Here is a 13,128-nt window from a genome sequence, read left to right on the forward strand (position 1 = left end):
GTCCAAGTATTGTACCTTAATACTTTGACTGCGTAATGTTTTAGGCAATTAATAATAGAAAGTTATGGCACTCCACAATGCTGTTTTTTCTAAAGTTTAACAGTATTGAGTTGTTATAGTTCTTTGGACAGTTTGAGTAATCAGTGGTTCAAGCAACATTGTGAAATTAGTTCTGTACAACATGTATACCTTTGAAAACCAAAAGATTGAATCTAGGCTTTAGACTTTAACATGAGTTAATATTAAATAGAATGATAATTGCACGCTTGTTACAGTATGTTGGGATTGAGATTGTATGAGACTATCATGAATAAGCTGTCTTTTACCGTGTCGAAGTCAGAATATTCCTGACAAAAAAAGGTCTTGGACAGTTTTTTAACAGGAGAAAACATCACTTGGCTCCTCCGTGGGGGTTTGGACTATGGATGGGTGGTTAACGTGATATAGTGCAGGCATTCACAAAATAATTTTGAAAATTGGTAAAGGTCTGTAAAACGTATTATTACAACCATACACTAAACAAGACATTTTGAAATGTACGCAGCCAACTTCAAAAACATAGTTGGCATTGTAGCTTCTACACAAATGTATATGAAATGGGAAATTGTTCTTCAAGTACAAAAACGCGTCCATGCAGTGTTTTGGCTCAACCTCTTCAGGGGATGGTATAAGGTCCTCGCAAGCTTTCCGGAGGTTAGGATGAAGAAAATCTGATGGAGTTTGTAGTACCCCTGAGTGGGAAGCAACTTCCTTTAGCTGGTCTTCTGTCACAGGCCATCCTGAAAGAGAGCATGTCTGTTCAAATCCGTTTACAATAAAATATTGGGTTTTCACCTGCTAACTACCCAGTTTCAGTTACATTATCACTAGTTTTATTAGTCTTCCACTGTTATGCTTTTCTGCATCCTTCACTAATAGTGCAAACTGTCCTGCACAATTGTAATGTTATTATTTACATGAAGAAGTTTCAGGAAAGGATTGAAGTGATGATCGAGATTGAAAACCCATTGACACTTTAGACTTAGTTTTTATGAACTCAGCATTCCATGATGCAATGTGAATCAAAATGATAAGGAATTGGTTTCGTTCATGACTCTATTCGAATAAACTTTGCTTTAGTAGGGCACAAAATGACAAATCACTACTATGAAAGGTAATTCATTATAAAATTATATGATACAGGGTGAACCAGAGTCGTGAAGTGTCAAAATTGTTCAAGTCTCATTGCATGTGATAGAACTACTAGCAGCATCTATTTTATTGCCTGATTGAAGGAAACTGATTAGGATTTTCTACCGCACTCTTCCAACCCATATTCTTGTGGAAAGTTGGAAATGTGATCCGGCACTCCATCAGGAAGAGAACTATTTTTTTTGTCTTCTGATTCTGTGAGTCTTCCAGATAGTTTCTCGAAATGAGTCTAGCTGTTTTTGTATGATCGGAATTTTAATGAAAGCCAACAGCATCCTGAGGGGAAAAAAAAAAAGAAGGTAAAGGTTAGGTACTACCATAACTGGAACTTGCATTTGGATATGAACAAATTATGCCCAGGCCTTGTTTCATACTGTTATTGACAAACCTGACTTCATTTAAAACACTTTGAGAAACCATGTTTGTATTTTCTCACTTTAGTTGAGCATTTCAAAGAGACACTCATCTCACCTGGAAATACCATATCAGCTATGTATGTAAACAAATCGCTAAATCAATAGGTATTATATTTAGGTCTCGCTTTTCCCTATCCTCTGCAACCAAGTTCACTTTGTATTACACCTTAGTTTATCCTTATATCGTCTATTGTAACTCCGTCTGGTCGTCCACATACGTATCTAACTTAAATAGAATTTATTATTTGCAAAAGCGAGCTGTGCGGGCTATCACCAACTCAGACTATCGAGACCACTCTGCCCCTTTATTCTCCAAACTAGGAATTTTTAGATATTTTCCAAGTCAATACGTTTCAAATCGCTAAATTTATGTTTTATTTCAAATATAACTTATTGCCCCCATTACTTCTCGATCTTTTTGTAAGGAATAGCCAAATTCACAACTATGGTACCAAAACAGCCAGTAATTATCGAACGCATTTGTGCCGTAAAAATGTCAAGCAGTTTACAATTCTCTACCAAGGTCCTAAAATTTGGAACTCTCTTCCTATTTCAGTCACTCGTTCGTCAAACTTTCTTGGCTTTAAAGCGAAATTGCAATAGTTTTTACTTAAATAATCACTGAATTGGCCAAGCCGCACATTCGCAGCACTTTTTCTTTACTTAGTTTATTATTCTAAGTGAGGTGGCTCTCCCATAAGCCTGGTGGCTTCTTGGGTCTCCTCGCCTTCTAACTGTTATCGCTGTAATTAACTATTTTTTAATTGTTAAAATAAGGCAAATAAAGATGGTGATGATGACACTAACAGAAACTTTTGTCATGAGCTTTGATACTTTTTTGGCCCCAAGTATGGTTAAACCACTTGTAGATCCATGTGAATCTCTTCTTAAGCTACAGGTTCCCAAGGAAGATGTCCTCTGCAATCTTATTCTCAGAGGATACACCATAAGCAATACTCTTCACAATTTTGCAAAATATGCATTTTTTCCACGTTGGTAATGCATGTCATCCAACAAGGAAAAATTAGATGATTACCTATGGGTCTCATTGTCTGGGTCATATAGGCCTTGGTCTTTCAGCATGCAGAGCTGCAATTTAAAATATCTTTCTAATATCTCGTGTAACTCCCTTCACCAACGCTCGATCTGTCAATTAAATACTGCAATAAGTATGAACGCTTACAGTTGTCTTTACATGTATATTACACTACTTCTTGACTTCTTGATATAAACTACACATCCACATTATATACACACACATGTATCTTTATCTCAAACCAAAAATTTGTTATATAGCATATACCTGATTTGCTGTTGATGGTCCATACACAACTGTATCAGTTGGTTCTATAACGCCATGGTTTTGTCTTAGAAATGCCTGCATGGTAGCCATAATGCCAGTTTCACTGCCCCTGTCAACTCTTATGATTGACGGCATTTTCCTAGATTCGTAAAGGTACTCCAAATACCATAGACTAATAAGCTTTGGATCAGAGTTAGTCACCCATACTCTTAACCATAGCAACTTAGGACTTGCGGTATCAATGCTGCCATAAACTGCAAGTGAGAATGTCCTGTTTCGATATCCCATTAACTTGTAATGACCGTCCATGGAATGGACCCAATTAACTCCTTTTGTCGTAAACTGCCCCCCTAACTTTCTCATTCCTATTGGTGGGACATCTTGCAGCCAGACCAACAGGGTCGAGATCAAACATAACATCGTGCACTAAATCTCTGGGTACATTGAGTTTGTATTCTTGCCTTAACTTATTTTGCATTGCTCTATACCCAAGAAGACATCTAGGACCACCAAGTTCATTCTTGATTGCTTCCTTTACTTCTTCAACCGAAATTCTCGTGTCAGAGAAATGTATATCAAATTCTCGAAGTCTTCTATCAAGAGTACGAAGACTCCACGCATACTGTGGAAAGTCTCGTACGAGAAAGTTTAATATTTCCTCTCGTCGCAACCCTCGACTGACGTATGTCTCCATGTCTTCCCTTAGTTTTGCGTCAGATCGCCAGGTAGGATTTCGAACATTGGAAGCCATTCTGTTCCATCCCTATAATATTTCCCAGTTCCCCTCCCCTTTTTAAAATCGCAAAGCCTTGTGGGCTATGGCAACGATAGGCCACGGTCAGTTTAAATTGATTTGCGTTTTACTTTTTCTCTTGTTTTAGAAATTATTTGACAAATCTGTTTCATTTCGCTCTCGTTTTAGGACAGAAGAGAGTTGTTATTTTCATTTTCCTCAGCCAATTATTTTTAATATCAATCAATTCTTTGTTTTGATTGCACTTTGTTTTTAAAGTTGTTTTGCTTTATAATGCGTTTTTCGTTGCATTTGTAACTGCTTAGTAATTTAATTTTGTTTTTACTTTGATTATCCAATTTAATTTCTGATTGAGTTGGTTTTGATTTTATCTCAGATATTTTTGGAAAATCTTAACAAAACAACGGAAAATATGAATGGCAAGCATCGGCCACCATACCCTTGTGGAGCAGAAATGAATTAGCCTGATCGATCGTAATCAGTGATGTCCACTCGACGGTCTAACAATGAATTCAACGATAGATATCTAAGCAGGTCACAGGCATAAAAGGAATAATGATCTTCGAAAACTAAGTTAATATTAGCCAGTAGGCTGATTATACCACCCTTGTTCTCGACTGATAAAAAAAAATTTGCAATTTCTCTGAAAACGGAGACTCTTTGGATGGGGATCAATAAGGAAAGTAACGAGATTCTATGGCCGGAAAAAATTGAAAAGCGTTAGGAGTCTGGTTTTCCACAAGGCTGTTGGGAACTACGAATGCTATCTCTGCTAGATAATATCACAGTGCTAGAGAGTCTGATTGTTTCTCGACTAGTCCAAATCCCTTCCCCCCTTCCAATAAATCATGAAGGTTTGGGGGAGTCCAATTCTATATTATTTATTTTCTTAGGGAGTGGTAGTGTGGGATAAAATAAAACAGAACACAATAATCAATGATTACACTGAAGGTGGTCTGAGAAATCATAGACTTAATATCCTTTATTATTATATGGCTGTCTCACAAGGACTGGGAACTACCGAATTCGCGAATTTGATTGGTTGAAATCAATATTGAAAGCGGTCTAGATTTTCCCATCAAGACCGGCATCTAGACCGGTCTAGAAAAAAAAGGTACAAAGAATATAAAGAATTGGCATATAAGACACAGCCACATAATAAACATCTTATTAACCGAGCTAGGTCGGTCTGTATGGAGAATCTTGACCAAGGTCGCCAGTACAGACCGAACGCAGTGAGGTCTGTACCAGCGACTGAGGTCAAGATTCTCCCATGCAGACCTCCCGCTCGGTTAATAAGAACTAAATAAAGCACTGAAATCCACTTGGGTTCAAAATAACATGGGAACACATATTTGACTGGCAACTAAAACAATATAGAAGCACGGACATTTTCAGGGGCAACTTAAAGTGCATCTGAACCCAAAAACTTTATTTTCGCTTAACGAAATAAGCGTATTTTTTGGAGTATTTCTGTGCAAAATTCATTTTATTTGCTCAAATCCTCGATTTTCTGTGCCCAGTCAAGATACGGAAAATCGGCCGCCATCTTGGCTCACGACCGAGTCTAAAGGGGAATGGTTCTAGCGGGTAATGTGACGTCAAATGGAGAACACGAAAGTCTGCATTTCACAAATTTTCACTTGTTTGAGGTTGTAGTTGATATTGTCCAAAAATATGCCGACTAAGTGTGTTGTAGGAGGATGTAGCAACGTGCGATATTTGCAAGAGGGTATCGCGCTTTACACATTCCTCATACAACATACCTAGTCGGCATATTTCGGACAATATCGACGACAACCTTCCCAAACAAGTGAAAATGTGTGAAATGCAGACTTTCGTGTTCTCGATTTGACGTCACATTACACGCTAGAACCATTCCTCTTTAAACTCGGTCGTGAGCCAAGATGGCGGCTGATTTTCCGTATTTTGACTGGGCATAGAAAATTGAAGATTTGAGGAAACAAAAAAATTTTTGCACAGAAATACTCCAAAAAAATACGCTTATTTCGTTGAGCAAACAAAAATTGGGTGTTTAGGTGCACTTTAACAAAAAAAACGATTTAACAAAAAAATTATAAGTAACTACAACGGTACTTTACATTTATGGTCAGAAATAAGCTACGAGGAATATATAAAGTCTATTGACAACTTCCTCTCTTTGCCTCTGCGGCATAATTTTCTCGTTAAAATAGGTAATAGACCCGTTTTTTTAAGTCATGGCACTCTCAAAGTATTCAGCATGTTGCAAATTTAAGACTCAAACACCTTTTTAACCATAGATTGACTGCGATCTTCTCTAAAGTCGCTCATAGAAACATGGGACGAAACATGGGAAGAAACATGGGAAGGAAAGCCAGATTGCTGACAGTTCCGAAAACTCCCTTGAGGGATTCTGAAAATCTGTAAAGGCCATTTCCGTCCTATTTAAAAAGCTGGTTTGTATGAGGCACATGTGTTCTACTCAAAGTCAGAGAAAATGGATTGCGGATTGCAAACTTGAAAACAACGAAATAATCGTTGGGGGAGAAAGCGGTCTACCTATCCCTATTCAAATGCACAAAAGTAACAACCTAATCGTTTATCAAATTAAACTTTTACACCCACAACTGGCTACAAACTCTTTTTCTCACAAAGGTAGGAATAAAAAAAGCTGAATATTTTAGTTTTAGAAAATCCGGAGAGGAAAGTCCGATCCATCTTTTCTGGTCCTGCATAGTTACCTCGCATTCTTGTCAAGAATGTAAAAACTGTGTGATGATCAAACATGAATTTATGGGAAAAAATTTACAACATAAACGTTATCAGGCTTAAAAACCTTCTAGTTTCAGGAAGAGTTCTTTCTGTCTCCACTTTCTTGCCAGATATTTAATTTGGTTATTTATATGGAAAATTTCATAACATTCAAGCTTTCTTTCGATCTGTTATTGTCATTCTTGCAAACATCAATTTATCCATAACTAGGGCAATATTACTTCAAAAACAGCAAACTGCTTCTCTGATAGTCTGCTTTACTGATTGTCTGACCTCGCTAATCTTCCAGCAGTAAAGGAAAGGATTTAACGTCGAGTTGAAGTAAATTAAGGAAACTGATATTTCCCTAATGCTGGCTAAATGTGATGAATGTATTTTGCTACGGCTGATCACCACATCCACAATAACAAATGGCAAATAACAAACAACTAATGATAACTGTACCCATAGTGCACTGTACACTGCCTTTCTGTATCGTGCAATGTTCAGTGTGTTTGGTTGGCTCAGCTGTTGTTCAACATGATCTTGTACTTGAGCGTGATGACGATTGAGATTGTGGAAAATCTTTGAGTAGCAGACGACCGAGATAGCCAAGCAAAATGGTACACCTAAAGAGCTATACCAAACGACGATACGGTGATCTAAGATGTAGGACAAAGCAGCAACGGGGTTTACCGCCCAAAATGTACCCATACAGAAAAATGTGCGCTTCAAAGTAACAATTTGTTTGTATCTCAATCCCAACAACAGGGCTAGAAGTCTGTCCACGCTTATGGCCGTCATCGTCGACAATGACACCCCGCATAATGCATAGCTTGTTATGAAAGCTGCGTCCCGTGCGTAACGACAAAGACTCCAATGTTCGTAAACTATGGACATCCAATATGTAGTAGTGAGAGGCTGGCTAACAAGTCCAACCAACAGATCAGTTGTTGCCAGACAACGATACAGGAGTTTGGATGGCGGATGAAGATAAGATTCTCTGCGAAAGGCAACAAGGATAAGAGAATTCCCAAGAAATGCGCCAATAGAAAGGAAAATGTTGACTGCCGATAGGTAGTATAAGTGTTGTTGTAACCCTCCTTCCAAAGAGTGAGAACAGTGTGCTTCTTGAACTGTTTTTCTTTGCGTTCCACTTCCTGTTAGATTTGTAACTGCCATCATTCAGTGTCTTTTTTTTCTTGCGGGTAACCTGTGATTACGACGAGGGAGAATTTTTTTGAAACAGCACCTGTTCAGCCACGACCAATTCAACTGACTTTCCTTGTTCATTCAAGAAAGAACTTCCTAAGCAACACTCACCTATTTCAAATGCGCGAAAAACTGTCTGTTGCGTTAAAATTTTACACTGTACCCCTTTGTGGCAAGACTCAGATTAACTGACTTCCAGCGTTTCCTCGATTGAAAAGTAAATGTATTGAGAAAATACCCGTCACTTTCTTTCTTATTGCGTGATTGTGCTTTGCATTTTGCAGGTATCGGAGGACCCCATTTATCTATAATTAGCCACTCGGCTACTTTTATTTTGTTAGATTCCAAACAATTCTTTAGATAGTTCTAACACAGGAAAAATTTACTTTCACAAAAAAAAAAACCAGAATAACCAGAAATGATACCAAATTTGTAATTATAAGGCTTATGAAGTATGATCTTTTTTGTCTTTTGAATATTTACACCGAGAAAGCTTTTCTCGACAGTGTCTTGTTACGCAGAAAAAAAAAACAGGAAGCTTTGAATAATGCTGTTTACTTGCGCGTTTAATGAGATTAGTTGGCATCAAGGACACATATAGACCTTTAGGACATTGATATTATAATTTTACCTCTTCCTTTGAGTGATATACTATCCCAAAAAATGAAGATAACGATGTACATGTAATATATCTGGATTTTTTGCTCGTATTTTCTCCTTTTTTCTTCTTGCGCAGATCAATTTTAAGCAAGCGATCGAGCATTAAAAGCGGAATACTTCTACTTACCGTTTTCTGAAAAGGAACTTTTAATTGATATTTCATCCAGGACAATTACTTTAAGCAAAATTTATCCTAGAAAATATTTCCCTCCTTAGAAGCTGTTTCGTTTCTCCTGCAGATTATTTGTGACTGCAGTAAACGAGAGATAACTTCGTCTCAATAGCACCTGCCCAACCAATATCACGTACACCTCATTTTCTCAATAACATTTAATTTAAGAGACCTCCTCGGTGACACTCACTTGAACACGAAAGCTTATTCTGTCACGAGATGCAAATTTTTTTAGGGGTTTATGAAAATGCCTTGCATAAAATATAACTATTTAATCAATTGTAACAGGTGATTCTACGACACCTTAGTATGTCTACATACTCTTTGAGGTCTAGTCCATAGGCCCGCTGGTTATATTTCCATAACACCATCAATAGGGACCTTAAGAAACCACGACGGCGATAGCAACGAAGACGTGGAAAAACAAGAGATCTAATTGGCAGAACAATAGTTTAGCACGTGCGTTTTGAAACTTTGTACATTTCTTGGCCGTCCTATGCAAAACAACAACGTGAAATCGTCAAAATTTGCGTCGTCTGCGAACCGAAACCGCGACGGCAAATTATTTTAATTTCCATTTGGAACTCAAAGGCTACTTTACACGTCATGCTGAAGTTGAGCTGTGGCGCTGTATGAGACAGTAAGCTCCTGCAGCCATTTTTTAAATTCTAACTAAGAGTAAAAATTCATTTTTTGATCGAAGTCTTCCTTGGCGTCGCCGTCGTGGTTTCTTAAAGTCCTTACTGATAGAATTATTCCTCCCCGTAGGAAGGTCCGAAGCTTTCTGGCAAATTATCTTTGATAATTAAGGGGGGCAGGATGTTTACAATCTCTGAATGGTTTGCGTCGCAACGGCGTGTTTATCCAACCGGTCAAGTCTATTTTAGGAAGGAATTTGCACTAAGAAGAAAAAGCAGTTTAGAATTTTAAGAAGTTACCATCATTCACAATACAAAGAAAGATCAACGCATACATAGGACGACTGTCGTTGATAGGATGAATCGCTAAGTGTTTATATCAGTTTTGACATCTCGAAGCTACGAGAAAGTGATTGTTGAAGGGAAAATGTTAATCAGTTTTGAGCTTTTTTAATTCAAGTTTTGGACTTATAAAAATTACATTTGTATGTAGAGAGGCAAGCGATTTAAAACTGTGCTTTGTTTTTTATGTAACAAAGCCTTCCTACTTGTTTTTTATAATCACGCTTCACAAGTAATTAAGATCGAAAGCGGAGACATTACTCAAAGTTTAAAGAAATAACATGCCACCAAGTGAATGTGCCTTTTACACCATTCGCTGATTTTTTAATCCTTTCAATCTGGATTACCCTTTTCCCTTCTTCTTCAACTATACTCCTCTTTTAAGATGTTATATCTATTTTTGCAAGTACAGGTAACTTAAAGGCGAAGGAAAACACCGTTAATTGAACTGCGAAATTATGGCGACATTACATTGTAAATGTGCACAGGTAATCACATGATTTCGAGTGCAATTTGGGATAAATCAGCTCAAGTAAATTTTTGAAGGGCTAGCCAAATTGCAAATTGAAGCATGAAAAATGATCACTATAATAAATCTTTTTTGAAACCGCAAAGTTTTGTCGCTGAAGACAAGTTTTGATCCTGGTAGTATATTGAGCTGGTTTGTAACAGTTGTCTCTTATTTTCCTGAAATTTGATGGTTTCTTCAAACAAGCCTTGAAATTGGACTGTTTGATGTGTTTAGTAAGGCTGTCTCGCTGCCTGGGGAAAGATGCGATTTAGACCGTAAAATGGTGCAAGTTGTGAATAAATCGCACCAGCCAATCAGAATGTAAGGATCACAAGTGATTTCAAAATTGGATGTTAATTCCAAAATAGCACGAGGAAAAATTATATGATTATTTATCATAACAGCGGAGCTCACGACGCGCACATCAAAGCCCCATACGTTAGAAAATGGTAGGAACCCATCAAACCGAGGATTTGGTTTATCAGGTAACCGTACGACTTTCCGTACGACTTTCCGTCCGTACAAGGTGCTACTTTTAGCATGCGCGGCCCACTGTCTTGTAGGCAAGTCTAAGCCGTAGCTTTCTCTCTTCTTCAGTGGGACGTTTCGGAAAACACCTGTGCAACACCTGCACATAGCAGAGGAGACTCCGGGTTCGAGATGAATTTCTTTGACGGTACTTTAAGCAATCGCGGCAAAGTGCCTTACGGGCAATACAGTATATAAAAATATCTTTCCTCACCCTATAACATGGATCGGCTTTCGGTAGCATCCCATGTATAGCTAGTACGAGTAGCTTACTCAATGCGCGAACAAGGAAACCATCACAAAATGTGTTACATGGTGAAGTGCGCAACGCAAGTGCAGTGTAGTGTGAGTGTTCTGCATGCACGAGATGTCGAATTATCCACGTGGGTTTCACCACTTCGGTGAAAAGTCATTAATTATAACACAGCAAGTAACCTCAAGTACTCAAATTCAATAGTCCTTTTTACAGTTGTGGGCTTGGTGGCCAAGCCTTTGAACAAGAGTGAGGCTAAGGGTGACCTTGTTATGATAGAGATGTTGCTGCTTTTCAAATGCAAATTTCTTTGTTATCATGCGAACTAGATACAGGTCTCTATCACAACAGGGTCACCCTTAGCCTCACTCCTGTTCAAAGGCTTGGCCACCAATCCCGCAACCGTAAAAAGGACTATTGCACGAAAGTGCTTTGTACTGCTTTATACTTCTATTGTGCACGCCGGCGCTTTGACGTTAACAACAACAAAAAATGCTCTAGGTTCGAAATTTTCCTCCGCGATTGACTTCGAAGTTTCTGTCCAGCTAGATCATGGGTTTGAGATTTCCAAGATCACACGTGTCGCGGAAAACGTTTTCCAGGTGCCAAAACAAAGCCGAAAACAGCTTCCGAGTGAAAAATACTACGATTCCCACGCGCAAAACGAGTTATGGTGGGAAAATGAAAAGTGAATTTGCTGACTGATGGTGGCGTTTCGCCACCTTCAGACAACTCTTTGGGCCGTTAAATATGATTTTTAAGCGTTGATATGTATTTGAAGTATTGTGCTACATCAATTTTGATTGAAATCTGACAACTTTCACAATTTTCAATTTTCTGGCCATGAAATTCTAGTAAACAACGATTCAAGCATGGTCTATCCACTGGGTGAGTCACCCATACGTAAGAAACTCTGACTTTTTTGCTTCTAAATAAAATATTTAGTATTTCTTTGAATAAAAATATTTCTTCTTATTTTTGCCTTGCATTGTAGTTATAACTTGGGAATGAGTAGTAGTTGATTCCCTAAATTGAGAATTGTCGATGTGTTTAATTTTTTAAAGGCTGATAGTTTCGAAAAAACGGTTTGGGGCTGCGTCGGTGGGAGTAACGAAATAATTTGGATATATCAACAAAGTTGAAAGGGTAAATTGGCCACCGTAACGATTACAAAAGCTGACGTTTCGAGCGTTAGCCCTTCGCCGGAGCGAATAGAGAAATTGTGGGTTGTGTGTGCTTTTAAAGGAAGAAAATGGAGCTACGTTATTGGTGGGAACTTGGCAACGAGAAAAACATGAATAAATTAGTGGAATGAAAAGCGTTCGTTGATCCCTGTGGGATTTAGACTGCCGGTTTGAAAGATGAGCTTTTGTTCAAGATTTTTACGGCTTTCCGTGCTACCTGAGTGCAAGGAAAGACCGCAGATTGCCATATGTTGCGTAGAATGATTAGGTAAATCAAAATGTCTGGCGACTGATTTCGATGTGTCCTTGTCATTCCTTTCCACGTCTCGAAGGCGTTCTCGGAATCGGTCACCTAGTCTTCTGCCCGTTTCGCCGATGTATATCTTTTTGCAATAAGTGCAAGTTATGCAATAGATTACATTGGCCGAGGTGCACGTGAAGTGATCGGTGATCTTAATGGATCGTTTAGGTCCCGATATTTTATCAGTGTTGTGAATGAAAGGACACGTTTTGCATCGTGCAGGAGCGCATTTAAAAGTGCCTGGTTGGTCATTAGTCTGAAAAGAACTTCTGACCAAAAAATTGCCTATGTTTTTGTCGCGTTTGAATGAAATGAGCGGAGGCTGCGAAAAGATAGTGCTTGTCTCTGGATCGTTTTGAAGTAATTTAAAGTTGTTAAGAATGATGGATTTAACTGAGTGGTTGTGAGGGTGAAACGTGAGAGTGAATGGAATGCGGTCGGAATCTTCCTTATGCGACCTTTGTAGCGCTCAATGTCGATCAATAAGTTGAGCGCGGTGGTAACCCGCTTAAATTACTTTAAAGAATCCCTTCCAACCACAATACATTGCGCGCGCGATACGTGAAATCCGCCATTTTCTCTGCCATCCGGTATTGGACAAGTCGTGAAGTGGAAAGAAATCCTCGTTCATCCGAGTACATTTGCCTCACTGAGGTCTTGAATTTCCTCAATCGCGTTCCAAATTTATTGTTCTTTCTATTTGACTAGTTATTTCTTAATTATTATTTTCTGTTTGGGCGCGCAGGGTATTGTGGTTGGAAGGGATCCTTTAAGCTCATCTTTCAAACCGGCAGTCTAAATCCCACAGGGATCAACGAACGCTTTTCATTCCACTAATTTATTCATGTTTTTCTCGTTGCCATGTTCCCACCAATAACGTAGCTCCATTTTCTTCCTTTAAAAGCACACACAACCCACAATTCCTCTATT

At 38.5% G+C, this 13,128-nt stretch overlaps 1 protein-coding gene and 1 pseudogene across 1 annotated transcript; both read right to left on the reverse strand.

The window, feature by feature from the left end:
* Positions 1 to 456: 456 nt before the first annotated feature.
* LOC111343826 (uncharacterized) lies at positions 457 to 4,163 on the reverse strand (annotated as a pseudogene).
* A 2,067-nt stretch (positions 4,164 to 6,230) lies between these two features.
* On the reverse strand, positions 6,231 to 8,603 carry LOC111343825 (melanocortin receptor 5-like). Its single transcript, XM_022951013.2, has one exon. The coding sequence runs from the start codon at positions 7,580 to 7,582 to the stop codon at positions 6,641 to 6,643; it is 942 nt and encodes a 313-aa protein (XP_022806748.2). The 5' UTR covers positions 7,583 to 8,603; the 3' UTR covers positions 6,231 to 6,640.
* Positions 8,604 to 13,128: the final 4,525 nt, after the last annotated feature.

The sequence above is a fragment of the Stylophora pistillata genome, chromosome 9, assembly GCF_964205215.1.
Source record: "Stylophora pistillata chromosome 9, jaStyPist1.2, whole genome shotgun sequence".
NCBI classification, from domain to species: Eukaryota; Metazoa; Cnidaria; class Anthozoa; order Scleractinia; family Pocilloporidae; genus Stylophora; species Stylophora pistillata.